The sequence below is a fragment of the Alternaria infectoria genome (assembly GCF_024043175.1).
Source record: "Alternaria infectoria strain BMP 0036 chromosome Unknown scaffold_1, whole genome shotgun sequence".
NCBI classification, from domain to species: domain Eukaryota; kingdom Fungi; phylum Ascomycota; class Dothideomycetes; order Pleosporales; family Pleosporaceae; genus Alternaria; species Alternaria infectoria.
The window spans coordinates 4,040,104-4,060,630 of record NW_026250690.1 but is presented as its reverse complement, the minus strand read 5'-3'; the positions used below and the strand labels follow the sequence as shown (position 1 = coordinate 4,060,630).

The following is a 20,527-nucleotide window of genomic DNA, read 5'->3' as shown; positions in this document are numbered from 1 at the left end:
TATCCTTGAGCGCGAAGACATACAATCCTGATGGCTCGCTACTTTTCGATACGAACAACAACACTGGACTGTGGGGCGATGTGATTCATGTGTATGCGCACACTACTCTGGATAGTTGATTTTTGAGCTGACCCAGAAACAGAAATGGTCAACCGTGGCCGTACATGAATGTTGAGCCACGCAAATATCGCTTCCGCATCCTTGACGGTACTATCAGTCGTTGTAAGTCACTAGACAAATCCTCCACTTGCAACTTTACTAACGACATCTAGCCTTCGTTCTATATCTGCAAGACGATGCAACTGAAGAGACTGTGGACTTCACCATGATCGGTTCGGATGGAGGACTGTTTTCCCATCCCGTAAATACATCGAGCTTCGCTATCTCCGAAGGTGAACGCTATGAGATCGTCGTCGACTTCGCCGACTTCCAAGGCAAGAACATCACAATGCTCAACGAGCGCGATATGGTGGGAAACCTTGACTTCGCTGCAACTGATCGTGTCATGCGCTTCGTAGTCGGCGACACCGTGACGGACTGCACCAACAACGACCCCATACCATCCGACCTTCGCTACATCCCTCCTCCTCCGGAAACCAACGTCACCAAGAGCTTCAAATTCTCGCGAATCGACGGCGAGTGGCTCGTCAACGGTGTAGGCTGGGAAGACATCGAGAACCGCATCTTGACAAGACCAGTCCTGGGCGAGGACGAGATCTGGGAGTTGAGACACGGAGGTGGAAATGCCTCGCATCCTGTTCATATCCACCTGGTCGACTTCCAAGTGCTGTCTCGTACGGGAAATCGTAACGAGGTGATGCCATATGAAGCAGCGGGTACAAAGGACGTTGTGTGGATCGCACCTGGTGAAGTCGTCAGGGTTGTGGCTCGCTACGCACCGTGGGCAGGTGTTTACATGTTTCATTGTCATAACCTCGTCCACGAAGACCACGAGTAAGTTTTCTCGGATACGTTAGTCACGAGGTTTCATACTAAAAACACGCAGTATGATGGTGGCATTCAATGTCACGAACCTTGAGAAATGGGGCTACGACAATTCTACCATGTTCATCGACCCCATGGAGCCCAAGTTCCGACCGAAGAACGTGGACGACGCATATTACACAGAAGAGGCTATACGAGACAAGCTGGACTGGTTCTACAGTCTCAACGCCTACGAAGAGCGCTCTGAGTGAGGGGATGTGGTTACACATCGCCAAGTCTTCCTCGTTGTCCATTCTTCTCCTTCCGTATATACCAATACCATCTATTTCTCTCATCTTCCGTGGCACTGAGACCTCCACAGTGGAGTGGTGTTTGAAACTAAACATCTGACGCATGACAAAACAATCCACCGATGCACACGTGTATGGAATGTGATCTTTGTTTTCGTTGAGTGTTCTATACGCCCGCTCGCCAATCGGATCCGAGAAGGGCAAGAAACCTACCATACAGCCAAACCTTCTCCAACATCTTGGCCTTGACTAGTGGTTCACACAGTACCACCCTCACGTACGACAGTCATTTCCCAGCCCCCAGCTTACCATCACATGGAACTCTGTACAAGAGCGTACACGTTGACTGCCGAGCGGACCATCGGCCATTTGCATTAGCGACCGCTTATCTGCAACCCTCGGCTGCAGGGTCCAGCATACCTATCAGCGCAGGTCGAACAGCCTGCCGCAAGGCTTCATTACGGACCGACGAGAACGAAAACGCCTCAGCCAGCGGGGAGACGGTAAAATCTGCTCACTTGCCAGAAGGGGAAAATGAGACAGACGGGATCTTCAGTGTCAGATTGGCTGTCAATCAGGATCACTGGTCTCACGTTTGACCAGCTACCCCCCAACCTCTGCATGCTTCAGCCTTGAAAAAACGCGCAAGGTAATTCCTCGTTATTTGACGTCCAGCATTGCCCGCAAGGCCACCCCAGATCGTCAGCGGCCGGCTGTTGTCAAACGAGTCGCGGGGTCCAGGGCCATGAGTCAAGGCGCGAACTCAGACTGTCAGTGTCGTGTCGGGCTCATCTCGAGAGTTTAGAGTATAGCCGTATGTTTGTCTCAGGATTGTTTGTAACACTATTCCGCCGGTCGTCCCTCATCCACCCGTTGGCGAAACGATAAGATTGCGCGAAAGTGGGATGAGGATGGTTCGTTCGTCGTGTGCCCCTCGCAATGAGGGGGGTCCACATGTGGCCCATGTTGCAACGTCGCCTCGTCGATCGATTCGAAACATGTCCGAGCTGCTGTGCTGTGCTCTACATACGGTACACCACGGCCGTTGGAAGATGTGTTATCCGTGCCGAGGACATGGTCCACCTATGCATGTCACATGCCGTCGTATCAGTATCTCGTAGTAGTGGAGCCAGATACGAAATCGCGATGAGGGACCTAACCGTGTCTTCGCAACTTCCTCTTACAGTTGCGGAACACGTTCCGCCATTGACAGTCACGCAATCGACTCTCTCACAATCCTTCCAGCCCACAACACCCACAATTAACTTCCTACAGTCTCACTCCACATCTCTCTCTCATCGCGATCCCATCGGCAAGGCTGTTCTCGGCCGTTTCTCGTTGGTGACGTGGGCTGATATCATGGAGGCCGTCGTAATGCAAGTGGTCGCTGGTCGCACTAACCGGCGACTACGAGCCACCTCGGCCCGACTCAGGCGGTTCGCAATACAAGCTTCGCGGTGTTGAGCGCCGTGTGGAAAGTGCCGGGTAACGCGGCGTTGCGCTCCTCGTCATTCCGGGTGGGAGTGATCGAATCGGAAGTTGCCGCCGACACTCGCTCGCTGCCTTTTGGTAGGATCTATCGTTGAGGCATTTGTAGGCGAGGCGATGGGGTGAATAAGGCCGGATCGACTTGCTTGCGAATGCAGACGTCGGTAGTTGGTTCATGTAGATGGTCATTTGGTCTGAAACACGCGATGCTATTCATTAGTGATCAAGGTGAGGAGTGAGGATGTGCAATAGAGAGATTGGCTGATTGAAGTGACGAGGCAATTTGTGCCTGCCTTGTATGAATTGTGTTTGTGTCTACTATTGCGCGATCTAGCTATGTCTATCATCTATAGCGACTGCTGCAGTGACTCTGGCCGAAATCAAATGAGGTACTACCCAAACGCCGTGCTATGCAGAAAGGAAAGCAAAGAAGAGAAAGAGAGAAGAGAGTCAAAAGACATCTACTCCTCAAGCACACCAGTCTCCATCATGCTCTCCCGGAGTGCCTTCTTGTACTCGCGCTCCATGCCGTGCCTGACGGCGTCGAGGACGTTCTTCACAATAGCCTTGGGCTCAAAGCGAGGTGTGGTGCCGCGCTGGTAGACACCAGTCTCGACTAGGATAGAGTACCAGTTTGCGGAGTCGGTGTGCTCGTTGTACTCGTTGGTACCCCTCACATCGGACTCGGGTGTGTCACCTACAAAGTAGACGGTTGAAGGAGCCGAGTTGATGCCGTGAGTGTCGCGACGCCACTCGGCAAGAAGGCGGGTGGCGAACTCGAAAGTGCCAATCTGAGGCTTGCCAAATGCGGTTGTCTTGAGCTCGCGGCCAGTGACAGCCTTGAACATGGCCTCGAGTGAAACACGGAGAGCGCCCATACCAATACGGGTAAGGTCATGCGAAGCACTCCAGACGACATCGTTGTGGGAGAAGAAGACTGGTGGGCCTTCGTCAAAGTTGGCAGATCGGGTTCCGAGACGACCGTTCTTCGACATCAGCAGGTCGAGGATGATCTGCTGATCCGATGCCCAATCGCGAGAATCGGCGAACACGAAAATGGCGTCAATGTCGACCTCAGCGAAGTTGCGGACTCGCGAGTTCTTGTATTCTTCCTCAGTGAGCTTGCGGAAGGGTGTAGTATCTTGGTTGTCTTTGATGATGTCTCCTGGAGTAACGCTGGAGCAATGTTAGTCGATGTCATGAACAGAAGTGACGGACCAACTTACACATCCTTGAAGCCGTAGCCCTCAGCGACAATGCGGCACTTCTCGCCCTCACCTCCAACGACGAGGACGGTGTTGTACTTCTCTGCCATCTCCCTCATGGGTGTGTGGCCGCAGATGAATTGTCCAGGTGATACTTCCATCTCCATTTGCTTGCTGAGTTGCACGCATCGCTCGGCTTCAGTCTTGCCACCACCGTTTGTAACGAAGATGTATGGTACAACAATGCCGTACTCGTTCTCACCGTTGAGCATCTTCATGGCTTCAACGGCTTCAGGGATGGGTCGTCCACCTCGGATGAGGACACCATCGATATCTAGGATGCGTTAGAAAAGAGTTGCTTTCCCATGGTGACTAACATACCAAAAGCGAAGGCGTATTTGTCCGTAACTGATGTCTCTGGGGGTGTGTAGCCAGGAGATCCAGGAGTGTTGGCAGCGTCAAGGTGATGTCTGGCGGTCTCGAAGGCACTGGCGATCTCTGATGCTTTTGATGAGGGGGCCATGAGATGTTGTGGGGGGACGACGACCGTTGGGCCCATCTTGATGTTCTCGCTGGTAGCCTCACTGGCAGAGAGGCGACGCATGCCCGTTGAAGGGGCTGCTAGAGAAGGTGCCGACATGGTGATGGAGTGTGTGGAGTTTGGGCTCGAGGAAGTTTGCAACGTGTGTTTGTTGCAAGAAGTTGTATAGTTGTGGTCTGAGCAAGTCTGAAAACGCTGGAAGTTTGACAGCCTTTATAGTTTGCGAGCCCGATAGATAGGTAATGTCTCCAGAAAACCCCTCAAAGGAAGCGGAGAGAACTGTGGGTATGTGGGTAAGTGGATATGTGGAGGTGGGTTGATGGTTGGCTTGCGCGCAGATACCCAGAGTTTTATACCGAAGAGACAAGGTAGTCTGTACTTCGCCCCCTACACTACTCAAACGTCCACTGCAACTCTAGCGGCACGGTACACTGCGCTTCTGCGTAAATGTGCCGGACCCTGAACGATAAGGGTATGGCTTGGGATTCTGTTGGATGGCATTGCGTAGATCTATGGCGTCACTCGGGCAGATTGAGGGCAAGGGACGGTTTTGCAACACCGGAATTCGATAGCGGTAGGGAGAGCCCAGGCGTGCGCTTCTGACATGTGGTGAGAGATTGTGGCATGTTTCTCGATGCCCATTCGACAAGTAGTCTGGTAATGTTGCAATAATAGTGGGTATGACAGTCACGGTACAGGGCCTCCTGCATCTCAGGCGGTCTCAAAGTATTGCCGTCCCATGCGCGCCATGTGGTAGACGGCCGCGGTTGGTGTTGCTGTGGAACTGTGTTGCAGAGTTTTGAGGGTCTTTTGCGCTAGTGATGTCATATCTGATTAGCTCGCATATCGCTTCGGCGCCTTGGAACAGCCATTCGAATCGGCTGGGGCATCCGCAAATGAAGAGCCTCAGGGACTCAGGGCAGGCGATGCTGATGAGTCCCTTTGGAGTCTACCAGCTCCGATCGATAGCTCCTCGTTTCCGGCGAGAACCATCCGGCCGACAATTATCGCCAAGTATCGGAAGCTAGATGAGGCAACTTGAGGCTCAAACGTAGGCTATCTCGGCAGACATGCCAATCCGTCTTAGGCTCTTGGGCTCTTAGCCTTCGTCCGTCGTCACCATATCGAAAACTGACCTCGACTAAATAATGCAGCATCGATAGAGACGAGATACACCTGCGATTCCATGCGCGGGCCTTATCGCTACCTTTCACATGTCGAATGAGACGACTGACGCACCTCTCTTCCGAGTGTAGGCGCGTGCATTGAGCCATATCTCCCCAGCTTACATGTGGTGGGCCGCGAGTAGAACCAGTACCCACAGGCATAGTCTCAGGCCATAGCGCTTGACGTAACTGTACATGAATGTACACCGCAACTGGCGGCGCATGCGCAGTATGGACTGCGGCGCCAGGAAGCATGTATGCCATCATTCCGCATTATAGGATCGGGCTGCCATTGTGGATATGAGTGATATTTACTCAAAACCAAGCTCAACACCTGGTATAGAAAAAGACAAAAAGAAAACCTCGAGAACGAAAACTGAACGACTATTGACGATTAGTGGTAGGCGTACTGGACGTAGATTGAGGCATTTGGGTGGGAACGCAACGCGAGTGCCTGGTCGATTTGGGAGAACACATTTAGCGGCCAGTCAAGTCACGCATCCTGTGCACATTGGCGCTTTCAGAATGCCGCAAGACCCGTTTAGGACCGGAATCCCCTCTGCAAGGAGCAATGATCTGAAGTAGCTCCAGCATTATGCAGGAAGCGCACTTATCGCGACCGGTGTTTTGGCTGCGAATTCTAAAGAGACGGATGAACGGGGTTTCGTTGGAGGTGGTGGACCTTTGTATGGGGCTTTGGTCGTCGAGCACGTTCTTCTCCACCTCTCCACGATTTCCCCAGGAGTTGCCCCAAAGTTTTCGCGTTGTGGATAACTCTAAAATCGGCTTTGCAGAATTGGAAGCCCTCGCATATGTTGCTGTATGTGTTGAAGATGGTGTAGCAGCGCGATGATCTTTTAGGTCCCTTCTCCACCACCCTCTGGCCATGAATGTAGAAGATTTTCTACACCCATGGGGTTCCCGTCGCAGGGTCTCGGCACATCTGCGGCGGTCCACTAGTTTTGCGGAGGGAAGACGGAGGAGGCGCTGATCGATCAGGAGATTGGACCCTCGCATCTGTAGTCGTTTTGCCGCCGGCACGACAGATCCGAGCATGAGTCGCGCAAGACACTCGAGCTGTACAGCTGAGTCTAACCGAGGAAGATGAGTAGGCCAGCGCTACGAGAGGCGGAGTGACGTGCTGCAGTTGTGTTGCAGCTTCGGGGTTCATGAGGGTGACGTGAGAGAGGAGCCGCTGAGGGGAAGGAGCAGCCCATCGCCAGTCGGCAAGCGCGCGCGCAACACCTGGGCAACTGCAACGAGCAAAGTGCTCATCCCCCAAGCACAACTCAGGATTTGCTCTCCATCGGCCCACGCACATCCAGGACAGCGACAGGAAAATTTCCACGCGTTCGAATATGAACTGGACAGGTGGCTCGCTACAGCGCACCAAGAAAGCCAACACGGGCGTGGTCCAACAGCAGAAAGCATACTTTGCCCGAGCGCGGACACAGCTCCAAAATGATACTAACTCTCCCGTCGCTCCCTTTCGCCCTAGCTATTTGCAAGACGATGAGGACTCCTACCTTTTAGGCATAGCACCATTTGGCTCAGGCTCTCTGCGACACACGGGGCACGCAGCAAAACATCGCAACGAGAGAACGCAGCCTGAGCACACGCCAGGCAACTATCAGCCAACCGCAAAACGTCGTGAGACAACACCCCATGGAGAATCACACCCAAACGATCGGCTTACTCATAAAGGTAGTAGTGACGGCTCGTCACTCTTGCCCAAGTGACCGCAGATACTAATCAATAGATAGACTTGCGTGACGGAAAACGTCAGGCCTCCGAAGTGGATACGGAACTGCACTTACTCGAAGCGAATAGGAAGAGGCTCTTAACACAGAAAGATTGGGTCGGCATCGACCCATCGAAGCCGGTCAGTCTGCGGTTCCGCTCGAGCAGAGAGAAGAGCAAGATCGGCAAGCGCAGAAGAACGACAAGAGGACGCGGTGCAGCCCCAAGACGAAAGGACAAGGATGAATTCGGGAACGAAGTCCATAACTTTGCAGACGATGCCTTTGCCCAAGTCCTTGGAGATAGTGGTCCACGCCAGCGTCTGGATGATGTCCGAATCCGGATTGGCACAGATGCAATGACAAACACTTACTCTACACAATTGGACCAATATGCGCAGTCGCATGCTTCCTCTGAATCCATGCTTTTCGACCAGGAAGAACCTCTTGCACAGCTACGCTCGGCGAAGCCACCTGTCGACCTTGAGCTTCTTGCAGCAACTAGTGCTTTCGAGCAAGCTGATGTTGCTTCCCGTGCGCCATCGACCGGTGAACAACCTCAGCACTATGGCCTTGCTCGGCGCAGTGTAGCTAGTCCTTCTCCAGACGCTTCTGAGCAAAAGAGCTTTACGGGTGACCAGTTTGAGCTGCAGTGTCAACCTGCGACGATGACTTCTTGTGAAAACGAGGGCTCTACGCATGACTTCCGACTCACACACCATGCTTACGGGGAAGAGCGCGCATTTCGTCTCGCCTTCAGCGGCTCCAACTCTACTGCAGGTGCCCGTGGTCGCACTGCATCGGATGGCAACCAGATCGGTGAGACAAAGCCTTTTGACGATCCAGACTCGGTAGGTGAGTCCAAGACGGGATATGTGCATCAGCACAATATTGATAGGGAACGATCAGTCGGTGTTGACGTTTCTGCTGCCAATGCAATCGTCGATGAGGGTCCCTGGAAGACGTATCTCGCAATCTCCGATGGTTCAAGCCACTCCGACAAATCCATTCTATCCAGAAGCAGCGTCCCGCATGATTACCCCGCCAAGGGACATAATAACGAAGCTGCAATGGACTGGTCACAGCATGCCACTCAAGGTCAGGGCAACGAGAGTCGCATTAGCTCGTCCTCCGTTTCCGCCTCTTTGCCGTCTTTGAAGAGAGGTGTAAGAAAACCAATATCGGCGCATGCCTCCGACATGGCCCTCATTCGTCGGGACAGACCGGTCAACGCTGCTGTGCAAAGTCTGGACGAAGACGAGAAGAATTGGCAAGCGTTTGTTTTTCAGACCGACGATAACGATCAAGGAATGCATGATCATGCATGCAAGACATCCCCGCTGGTTCCAAAATACTCGGAGAATTCATCCTCAAGGTGTCTGCCACTATCTCGTGCCGTCAGCTCTGTCAGCCCTGCAACGTTCGAGTCTAGACCTCGAATTGCTTCTGGCACGGGCTATGACGCCTTGGAATCCAGAGCTTTAACGCCATCAACATTCCTCAACGACGGTCCATTGGGACTTGGTGGATTTGTTGAGGGAATGAGCGGGAATAAGCAGGGCGAGAAGATGTCGGGTCGCAAAGTGTTCGACGGGCAGTCCCATGCATCTCTGCAGAACCACGCTTCCTCAGACATCATCTCCTCAAGGGTCTTCAGTAGCACAAAAACGTCCCGCAACCTAGATGGACCTGCCAGCGCCGTTGCACAGCATCCAACATGGTCGAACAGACGCATATTGTCCGGAAATTCGCAAGGGTCTTCCTCTGGCTGCGATATCCTGACGAGCGATGATGGGGCACTCCACCTCGTCGATCCTAACAAACGTTGACAAGGTACATGCTGGTTGGCCGTCTCAGTGCGGACGCGGGATGCCTGAGGCTGAAATTTGGTGGAAAGTTTCGGCTCTTCCTGTAACATGGATTCGCCATTTCATGCCTATCGATATCGCAACGTCGTACCGTGGTAGGCTAACAATCGGCGTGCGACCTACTGCCATGAGCGAATCAAAATATTTTATGGGGCCTACATGTTCTCATTGGCGCAGATTGTGTACGATGGGCAGTTCATGCCGCAGTCCGGTAGCATGAGCTCAGCTCAGCTCATGGACACAATAAGATTCCGATCGTCCGCGCTGCTCAACATCCGGACAGCATCGGCAGCGCAAACATGGAGTAGCAGAGTGATGCAAAAGCTCAATGCAGAAAGCCATGTGAAGATTCCGATATGAATGTGTGGAGGCATCACCCTTCGCACGGTGAATGGGTACAGGGCACTGAATGCATGGTATCTTGGTCAGAGATGCATGTCATCGTTGCAAATGTTTCGAGCAGGCTCAGAGCAGGCGGGGCTACGTGCAGCGCTATTTCGGGTGAGCCCTACGAGTTGTGACAACACAGTGCCGGCCATCCTTACTTAGCGAACGGCAACGACGACAACGGCGAGCCTACCGGATATGCGTCCGAGGGGCTGCCAGAGGCCGCTGGTGCCCAAGGGCCGAATGCGGTGCCACGACATCAGGGCATGAAAGGAATCAAGGCATGAAAGCGGCAGCTCAGAATACCTACTGCGCATCAAAGAAACGATTGGACAAAGCGCAACGATGGACTTTGATGCATCACACCGCCCCAAGTCACATGGACAGCACGAAAGTGGAAAGCCCGGCACGTTGGCATCGTGTGCGGTTGATGTGCGGGGGCGTTTGTGGTTTGATTGGCAGCAGGGCGCCAGGGGCAGGAATCCTTCCTTCTCGAAGCTGTGGAAAGTTTGTGGAACAATCACGCGACTCGCAGTGGCAGGGCGATGCGGATACGAGCATTGGGCGCACCGCATTGTCGCGCCATTCTTTGTGAGGAGCGGGACGTGCTGGAATTGTGAAGCAGCCGAGTCGGCTGCAGCAAATTGAGGGGCCAGCAGAAGGTTGGAGGGCGTCGACGGCGGATCCCTGACTCTGCGCCGGCCGTCAGAAGCCGGCTATGATGATGGAACCGTTGTGCCGGCTTCGCACTTGGGTTTCACTTGCCCGCGCGCCACGTGTGAGAGATGGGGGATTCCACCGCCACACATGGGGCGTTTGCAGCGCCGATGCGACTGGCTGGTGGGTTGTTTCCAGCGACTGTGGGCGGAATGCAGTACACTCATTGCTTCGTGTGACTCGGACTCACCGTCTTGCTGTGCCAGGCCAGTCAGAGCTAGTATACCGCGCGCACACGATGTAGCAAACATGACGACGGCGCATCAAAGTTTTAACAGGCCAGCGCAACATACCGGTGAGTCAAAGCTGATCGACGACACACGAACCGAACAGCATCAGGGCCGCTGAGGTTGCTTCTTCGTGCAGCCATGCCATGCCCGCTCCGGAAGGCACGGCATCGTGACAATGGGCGATGGATCAGACTATGGAGCATGGCTCCCTGTGATGCAACTCGGTGGACAATGAACAAGAGCAGAACATGCACTGCCCTGTCATCGCATTGTGCCATGCTGCCGCGCTGGGTGCCTGTGGAATGCCGTGGCCGTGATGCTCAGGCGTCGAACGGTGAGGCGCCATGATTGGCGGACCCCATAGTATAACCATGGGCTGCGTCATACAGGACACCGTTGCTCAGTGGGGCCTTAACCAGTGTCGCGGCTCTCGCAGTCGAGCGCTAGGCCAGGAGACAAACAGGGAAGTGCCCTCGGAGCCCGAATTGAGCGGAGGCGGATGGAAGCCCGAATGACTAGGAGTCAAGGGATAATCGTGTGCTTGTAAGATTTAGCTGAAAATTCGGTGAGCGCCTTGTCTGTTCCTGGCCCAAAGACGGCCGCCAAGCGCAGCCGTTGCCCATATACTACTACCTGTCTGCCCTACAGCCCACTCCTCTCGCACACTATCCACCAACTATCCACACTACGCCCAATTGCAGACGCACAAGACCCTCACACCACCGAGTATTCACCACCAATTCCACCACCTCACTCACGATACGCCGCCTCACCACACCCTTCTCCGCATTTCCTGCAGCGCCCACTCGCGCGCTGACTGATTTTCGCCCGCCCTGGTCTGCCGACGCGATTCGCTTGCAACCCCCACGACTGCTCCGGAGTACTCAGATCCCAAATTATCCATGCAGAGTGCATGCAAGTCAATTCTCCAGTAATCCCAGCTGACCTGCGTCTGCATCTTCGCGCAGCGCGCGCTTCCCAAGCCCGACTCGTCATAGCCCAAACGCATTCCGTCAGTCTCACGATGCGAAGCTGCTCCTAGCCTACGCTTTTCCACCAGGACCCAGCAGGCTGTTGATCCTGTCTGCTTTTATTACCCAGAGGCGCCCGCTCGCCGTTACGCTCCTTCTCCCTCACCACGGCCCGCGCCATGAAGATTTACTAGCCCGCCCCGTCACATCTGATTGCTTGTTCCACACCACCAACCATGTCGCTGCTGCACGACGCCATCTCGCGACCGCGCATGCCCTCGCCCTCGCCCAGCTTCGGACGCGCCATCACCATACCCGCCCGCTCCAGTCCCGCGCTGACGGCCTCGTACCTCAATGGCTCCCTCAATGGCTCCCTGCAGTCCACGCCCGAGGGCATGGTGCCCGTCTCGTCCTCGCTGCCGGCCATTCCCTCCTACACCCTGCCCGAGTCGCTCCTGCCTCCACCACCCGTCCAGTCGCCGCCCACGTCCTCACCGTCAGCCATGGCCGAGGCCCTAGGAAAGGGACCGGGCCTGATCCGCAGAGTGAGCCGCGGCGCGCAGGGCATTCCAGGTCGCTTCCGCCGAGGCAATGCGTCTGCGCAGCGCGACAAGAGCTCCGGCCCTGTCATTATGCGCCGCCGCAGCGACAGCAGGACTGCCGCCGACGCCGACACTGGCATCTCCGACTTCGACGCCTTTGAAGAGGAGGAAGCCGTAGAAGACCCCTTTGAGCCCATCCACGGCCTCGGCATCTCACACCCAACCCCCAGCTTCAGCTCGATACCAGACGCCGCCGTCGTCGCCCCCGTACGCAACTCCCGCCTCGAGCAGGGCACCGTTTTGAGAAAGATTACCAAGAAGGAGAAGAAGGAGATCAACCTGCGGCTCGATCTGGAATCAGCCAAGGTGTTCTGGGATTCCTCGCGCCCCTCCAAAGCCTTCTACATAGACGATGTCAAGGAGATCCGCTCAGGTCCGGAAGCTAAGCACTACCGCGAGGAGTGCAACCTATCCGAGAACTGGGCCCCCTACTGGTTCACCATTGTCTACACCGACACAACACGCTCCAAGGGCCGGATACGGACAATGCACTTGATTGCGCCTGACGTTGGCATTTTCAACATGTGGACTCAGACGCTCGAGTCTGTGTCGCGCAACCGCATTGACCTGATGGCCGGCCTCTTGGGCTTTGCCGACAAGAGCGCGAAGCTCGTCTGGCAACGCGCAATGAAGAAGCGTGGCGAGGGCGACGAGACGCTTGACTTCCCCAGCACCGTCGAGCTGTGCCGAAGTCTACACATCAACTGCACCGAAGCCACCCTTCGCGCATACTTCCAGAAAGCCGATACCCTCGACGCTGGAAAACTAAACCAATCGCAATTCTTGTACTTTGTGCGCCGCCTCAAGGAGCGCAAAGACATCAAGGCGATCTACAAGACCTACACGTCTGGCTCAAAAATTGAGATGGACAAGTACACTTTCTTCGACTTTTTGCAGCGCGAGCAAGGCGTAGACGTGAACGCCGATCTCGAATACTGGACCAACACCTTTGAGAAGTTTGCACGTGCAACAAGACCCAGAATGGCTGCTACTCCGACCGAAGGCGGAGAGGTCCCATTGCCATTGGCCATGAACTTCCCCGCTTTCCAGACGTACCTGACTTCGGCTGCCAACTCCATCCTCAAGCCGGTCGGCCAGCCACAGGAACTCAACCGACCATTGAACGAGTACTACATCTCCAGCTCACACAACACTTACCTGCTCGGCCGTCAAGTTGCAGGCGAATCAAGCACTGAGGCGTACATTACTGCGCTTCAGAAGGGCTGCCGATGCCTTGAGATCGACTGCTGGGATGGCGCCGACAACATTCCGGTCGTCATGCACGGCCGCACTCTGACTAAGAGCATCCTCTTCCAAGACACGATCAAGGTCATCAACAAGTACGCCTTCACAGAATCACCCTACCCAGTCATCCTCTCGCTTGAGGTGCACTGCTCTCCGGTCCAACAGTCTGCCATGGTCAAGATCATGATGCAGGAGTTTGGTGACAAGTTGGTTCTCCAGCCACTAGACTTTGAGTCGCAGTCGCTACCCTCACCAGAAGAGCTGAAGCACCGCATTCTCATCAAGGTCAAGCGTGCTGCTGGCGATGAAATCGACACCAGGGCTCTCATGGGCGAGATCACCTCCCGAAGACAGCGCAGCTTCAGCTCTCCGTGGTCGAGACCCGTGATACTGAACGACAACCTCATCCCGAACTCGCCTCTTCTGTCCAGCCCGCCTTCAATGAGCCCACCAGAGCGAGCAGCATCCTTCTGGGCAACACCCCGAACTTCAAACAACACGCTACCCACCTCCGCAGCTGTGAGCTCAGCTGAAGACAGCGACAGCCCCAATGCCACCACTGCCGAGACTGCTGAGGTAGTAGATGATCGCCGTAAGCCGAAGAAGGCCAAGACCAGCAACATCACGAAAGAGCTCGGCAACCTCGGTGTCTACACAAGGGGAGTTAAGTTCACAGACTTTGGCAGCATGGACGCAAACACCTTCAACCACGTCTTCTCTATCAACGAGCGTGCTTTTGAGAAGCTCACCAAGCCTGGAGCCCGGGAGAAGCACTTGCTTGAGGAGCATAATATGCGTTGCCTCATGCGCGTCTACCCTCACGCCTTCCGCATCAACTCATCGAACTTCGATCCTCTCAAGTTCTGGCGTCGTGGCGTCCAGATGGCTGCGCTGAACTGGCAAACCTATGACCTCGGTCAGCAGTTGAACGAGGCTATGTTTGCTGGTGGCGAGGATCGCACAGGCTACGTGCTAAAGCCAGCCGCCCTTCGTCTTGAGTCACAGACCCCAGTCATTGGTCACAGGAAGGCACCTAAGAAGGAAGTCAAGTTCACTGTGCAAATCATCTCTGCTCAACAGCTCCCGCGACCCCGCGGCCTCGGACAGGAAGCCAACATCAACCCGTATGTTGAGTTTGAGATGTACTGTGCCGAAGACATGGGTGCGAATGCCACCGGTATTGGTGGACAGGACGCATCTGCTCGCAATGGCCACTCTGGCATCGGCAACCCTCTGCGTAAGCGAACACGCATCGTAGAGGGCAATGGCTACAACCCCGAGTTCGGCAACGAGATTGATATGACAGTTACGACTAGGTACCCCAGCCTTGTCTTCGTCCGCTGGACTGTCTGGAACTCGCTCGATGCCCGAACCACCAATCACGCCCCTCTGGCTACATTCACGGCCAAGCTCAACAGCATCCAGCAAGGCTACCGCCATCTCCCACTTTACGACAGCAATGGCGAGCAATACCTGTTCTCCACTCTCTTCTGCAAGATCAAGAAGCAGGACATTGTCGACGCACCCGAGCCTGCCGCCAACGCTTCTTGCGGATCATCCATTGAGCCTACCAGCCCGCTTCAAGAGCCCACCAACACCAAGGCAAGCCGCAGCTTTGTGAGGCGCTTGATCAGCCGTGCACCCAGTGAGCGCAGGAAGCGTAAGGAAGAGCAACAACGCGCGGGAAGCGAGTCGCGCGAATCCGACCTAGACTCCATCAGTCGCTCGAGCACGTTCGAGCGATAGCGTAGCATGACGCCACTGCTTGCAGCTGACGACGCGCCACGCGTCGATCCGACTTGTATCATCCACCTCATCTGTACCGACCTCTACTCTGTTATCCCACGGCGTTCCGGTTCGGCATCTTCCATTGGTGCCTGGCGCCACGACAAGGGTCACGGCAAACAATTCCGACCCATCCTCAATCCAAATACCGCCTCCTGGCGCAACCGCATTGTGTTGGCAGGCCCGCTTCCGACGGCTATCAAAACTCCATCGAACCGCAACTTGGCCTCGGCACTCAAAAGTTATCGTTGATCATGTGTCCTCTTGGACACTGATCGCCTTGTCCCACTCTTCGCTTCTAGCATATACCCGTTTCTACAACCAATACTTTGTTTTCACATCGGTCATCGGCGCAACACTCAACCATGGGGGACCAACAAGGATAGTTTGCCGGCGAGCAAACTTTGACCTTAGTTACTGCATCTTGGCGATATCCCATAGACTTGCTTCTTGAGCTTCATCGCTCGATCATTACCTGTACAAAGCTTCTACTGTTCTCTCTTATTTCCTTTGTTAGCAGACTCTTAACGACGCTACGACAACATCAAAACTGCTTTGCATAGCATTGTTTTCAATTGCCGAGCCTGCGGTGCGGGGTTTTCGCATGGACGGTCGGCTGTTGACTTTTCGGGTTGTTTTCTTTCTTTCGTCTCCTCCTTCCGATAGAGGACGATCAATTTCGCTTCGATGCAGGACATGGTTTGGTGCAATCTTTTTCTCTTCACTTCTATACGTGGGCCGGCCCGGTCTTGCATGCTAGTCTTGCAAGGAAGAGGGGGTGGGCATTGGCGCATGTTCACTCTTTGGCCCTTTGGCTTGTTGTGGGTAATGGGCATGGCATTGGCGTGGGATAAGGTTAATCATCAGGAAGATACCACTCAACAAACATTTAGAAATGATACCACACGGCTTCAGCGCCACGATTGCGCAGATTTGGAAGTCAAATTTCCACACAACCCTCCTTCTCGATGCTTCCATGCTTTGACCACCGTGAATGATGACCACAGAAAATATTTTTCCCGTCGCTCAGGAGACTGGGCTGGACAGGAACTGGCGGAAAGGGGCGATGGGTTGGGAGCGGGCTGGCCTTGCAGCCCGATCGACGCAGCCGTTCACGATCTTCGTCTCGAGAGCACGAGCTACGCTCCCTCTCAACCACTTCCTCGGAGCCGCATAAGGCCGCCGCAACGCATGGCGCACGGCAGACATGGTAATTTGAACAATGACATTTCCAGCTAACCTCTGCCTGCCACCACGGCCGTGGTTGACGTGGCTAGCTTCCGTCCTAACCTCGTGTTCTCTCTTCCAAGCTTTTAACCATCCGCACGCACGCACACTACAGCTGCGCTTTACTATTGCAGTAGCTTCTTTCGCGAAAATGAATGAATGACTTCTGTTTGCCAACACACCCCACACTTCGCTCTCCACATGCAGCACTAAACACGTCTTACTCCGCACCCCGGCTTCACTACATCATGACAACACTATGCACTTGCATCTGCAACCATCAGTACCGTACTGTACCGCTCTAGCTAACGTGCGGAGAAAACCACAAGCTTAGCTACCTAATCCGTTGGCGTTGACAAAAAAGAAAAAGGAGCTGCAAAAGCCGACCGTCGATCTGGACCGCTGTGGCGCACGGGTAGGGTTGTGAAAGCAAAAAAGTGTAAACCTTGCGCACGCATGCCCGCCCGAAAGCTGTTCGCTCGCTGGTTCGTAGGTTCCAGTGACGGCGGACGGAAGTGTGGGTTCAAAGTTCCCCGCAGAGCACGGGAACGCAAAAGCCACTATCCGGTCTTGCGGGTGTTGCGGATGTGGTTTGGGCGCAGAGGCTGGACTGGGCCATGGATTTGAGTGGGAGAGGTAGGCTGGCAAGCAGGAAGTGAGGCAAAGTGGTGAGGTAAGGGGAAAGAGAGATTGGGTTTGGGCAGTGGGCCTTGCGCGGATGGATGGAGATGCGCGATGGTTGGTGTTTACTGTACTGATGATGTGATGATGCCTCCGTACCGAAAGTATGGAAGGAACCGTTCGAGGCTGGCAGCTGCGAGTTGGCGGACACGCGAAAAAGCAAAGTCCAAGGGCGGAACCAGGACGGCACGATCCGATCACCGCGGTAACGTTACACAACCTCCATGGCGTATTCAACCAAGTTCAAGCTCAAATATACGAAGCCTCGAGTCAAAATTCAATAGTCTTGCTGCCTGCCTGCCTGCCTGCCTGCGGCTGTGCCTGTGTGACGCGAACTCTGGTCTTTTGCGGCTGTGCGTGCGCTCTCCTCTGCGCATTCGTCCACCTTCCTTCGTTTCGTTCCTTCCCGTTTCTGACCTATGGCCGTGGATTACTACGGAGCAGTGTGCAGCATGCAGATGGCATGGCTTGGATCATGTACCGAGTCATGAGCCATGTGTATATATGTATAGTATGTTACACAGCATGCACGCAATACGTAGTGTCCGAGCGCAACGCAGCGTTCCTTCGGCGTGAGGTGTTGCTAAGTCTCGCTGCACGTACGCACGCACGCAGGGCACGCATGTCGCGGGTAGGTAGACAAGGGCACGTGTTGGTTAGGTAAGTAGAGTTTCGGTTTCCCGCTGCTGGCGCTCTGCTCGCAACCTCTCGGAGGTGATCTTGGGCTTGAGGCACACATTGGGCATCGGAGATGGTGGATGCGAAAGCATGCAGAACATATGCGAGACATTTACGATGTGGGTGTCACTCCCTCAGTACGTGAATGGCTCGCCTGGCAAGAGCTATCACGAATGCGACTGTCGCTTGAGGGAGAAAATCTTGGAAAGGATTGCGGGGCCGAGCTTTCATGTACGTGTTCATGTACGACTGTCCTGCGAGGCGGGTGGATGCGGAGCTGAGAACTGCCATGCGTGATTTGTTCGAAAGTCTATTTGCTCGGATGGTGATCCGATGTGTTTTACATGTCACGAGTATGCTGTGTGATGGGTATGTAGCAGCGGGAAAGGCAGGTGGGTGTTGTGCCTTGCGTTTACGATGCTGTATGACCGTGGAGTAGGACCGATTACACTATCTATTGCGGAGGTTGCAGCATGCACGAGGCTGAGAGTGGATGTTCGCTGCACCGAAAAAAGAAGATTCGAAAAGGTGAGGCATATCGGATTTGTGTCACCGTGATTTCTGATCGGTGAAGATGATGCTCCGATTCTCTCGTAAGCATTAAGCTGAGTTCTGAGTTCGCACGAGCCTCGGGGCGACTGGTATGGGTACCTCGCTTCTGCGGGGCGTAACTGTTCTATGTAAGGACTCTGCGAAATTGGTAAACTCCGCAATTTGTGAGATAAGCGCGCTCGACTCGGTGGTAGGTGCTGGGTATCCACTCTGTTCCTTGACTGCGAGGCTTGCAGTGTGGTGTTTACCGCACGTGGCGCCGTACTCCGATCAAACGTCAAGCCATTGACTTGAGGCTGGAATGTCCTTCCCGCGCCTTTCGCATTCGCCGATCAACTTGTGCAGGCGACTTGTGCAGGCGCAAGCCGCGGTTACTCAAGATTTCTTCATCAGAGTCTTCACCAAGCAGGGTCCCACAGTGGATATGCGAACCAGGCGCTGAACAACGTGGTACTTCATGTGGGGGCTGCGCATGAACTGATAGCCCGTCAGATGTGAAATCTTCCGGTGGGCTGTTGATCTTGTGAATGAGGCGTCCTGCATGATGAAGGCGCAGGAAGTCGTCGCCTGATGGAGTCGATGTAAGATCGTATATGCATGTGGAATCAAACATGAACCTCAATGGTGCCGTCTCTCGCTTCGCATTGTCGGGAATGTCGGATTGAAAGATGAGCGTTGTGCATAAGCTGCTGACTAGCAGGAGGCTTGCAGATGCATGACATTATCATTGCGATAATGACGAGATGACCTACTTCGGATTATTTTGCAGTACGGGTGTAGGGATGTTCATGTCGCAACAAGCATTGTAGGTCAGAAACGAGACTGCTTACTAACATATATCCAGGTAGCCGGTATATTTGGTCACCTCTTGAAGCCGCAAGTGCCGCGAGAAGGTGATCAATCAACATAGAGTGATTGATTCTGATGGCCCAAGTGTCGATCAACATTCTGAGTACGAAGCTCATTCGATAATGCTGATGCGGTTATCTATGACACGACTGTTCGAGCCGGCTGCATATGGCGTGGTTTTCAATGCGTCAGGTATCATTGGCGCGGTACAGTCGATCCTGTTGCTTCACTCCTGTTCCTTCAGCCCGCCGTAATATCGAATAGTCTGGGGCCTTATCCTTCAGCGAAGCGACGGAGTAAGCTGCGCGTGGGCGAAAACGTGTACACGTAGCCTCGCGACATCATACGGAGAAGTTTCGTGCCTTAACCAAGTCGCAACATGCGCTGTTTACGTATTTCGGGTCGCACGCCATTGTCCCTAGATATTGTGAATTTGTGATACACATGGACCGACGTACCTCGCGATGCTCTCTGAGCCCATGCAACCAAAGTCATGAAGTAGTGGCTTGCAGCTTGGAGGCAACGCCACCCCTGCTAAAACTATATCGCAGGCTGGCTGATACAGTGTGCGCATGCGGCTTGGAGGCAATGCCAGTGGTAGAAACGCATGCAAGTCGTGCCGCAAGACTGCACCCCGCATGAGGTAAGGAAGCGGTGATCGATCATTCGGCCAGTCCCGTGCGGCACGTTGTTGCCTTGTCTCCTGGAACCAACGAGCCTACCCGTGTGGATACTGCGGCTGCCGCCACTTCCAATGAGTAGGTGTGGGGCACTCGGATGCTCTCCGGCGATAGTGCTCGGCGGGTTGGCATCGTATTGCGTCGGCAGTACGCAGCATCGATGTAAGGAGACTGGATATATCGTCATGTATCAGTACATTGATGTTGTACCGTTACACAGACGTGGGGGTTGGAAATGCTCGCTTCGTAAAAGAGCTGTCAGCAGGGGCAGTCAGAATGTGTGTCGCATTTCCAAGTCGCTGAATACACACTGTTATATCTTAGCAAGTAGGTAGTATGCAGGATTATGTCTTACATGTTGCTTGTGAATTGCGACACAAATTGTAGCCACCCTAGTCCTGTTCCGGACTTGGCAAACGTCGTCGATGGCGTCCCTGTCCGCTCGCTCTTGTGAAATGTTCTGCAAGCCGCGAAGACCTATCTTTGCGCGTTATATAGAGTGTTCGGATAACGTAAGCCGCGCGTCCTTACCCGGTCATTGTGAAAGCGAGATATGGGGTTACTGTTGAGACCTCCGGGTTGGCATTTGGGCGAAGTGTCATAAAAGAAAATCATACCGACCGCTGCGTTTGACGTCATACAAGAAAATGTATGCGATAAACCTAAGTGATATCCTCTGTA

The 20,527-nt window shown here is 54.2% G+C and overlaps 3 protein-coding genes across 3 annotated transcripts; 2 read left to right on the top strand and 1 right to left on the bottom strand.

The window, feature by feature from the left end:
- Positions 1-164: 164 nt before the first annotated feature.
- J4E92_001353 (uncharacterized protein) lies at positions 165-1,196 on the top strand (the record flags this gene model as incomplete). The annotated part of the gene is made up of 3 exons (XM_051492765.1): positions 165-222; positions 273-954; positions 1,007-1,196. The coding sequence occupies 3 exons, from the start codon at positions 165-167 to the stop codon at positions 1,194-1,196; spliced, it is 930 nt and encodes a 309-aa protein (XP_051358277.1).
- A 1,988-nt stretch (positions 1,197-3,184) lies between these two features.
- On the bottom strand, positions 3,185-4,568 carry J4E92_001352 (uncharacterized protein; the record flags this gene model as incomplete). Its single annotated transcript, XM_051492764.1, has 3 exons — positions 3,185-3,899; positions 3,950-4,262; positions 4,310-4,568. 3 exons carry the CDS (start codon positions 4,566-4,568, stop codon positions 3,185-3,187), a joined length of 1,287 nt encoding a protein of 428 aa, XP_051358276.1.
- A 7,215-nt stretch (positions 4,569-11,783) lies between these two features.
- Positions 11,784-15,140, top strand: J4E92_001351 (uncharacterized protein; the record flags this gene model as incomplete). The annotated part of the gene is made up of 1 exon (XM_051492763.1): positions 11,784-15,140. The coding sequence occupies one exon, from the start codon at positions 11,784-11,786 to the stop codon at positions 15,138-15,140; it is 3,357 nt and encodes a 1,118-aa protein (XP_051358275.1).
- Between the last annotated feature and the right edge of the window lie 5,387 nt (positions 15,141-20,527).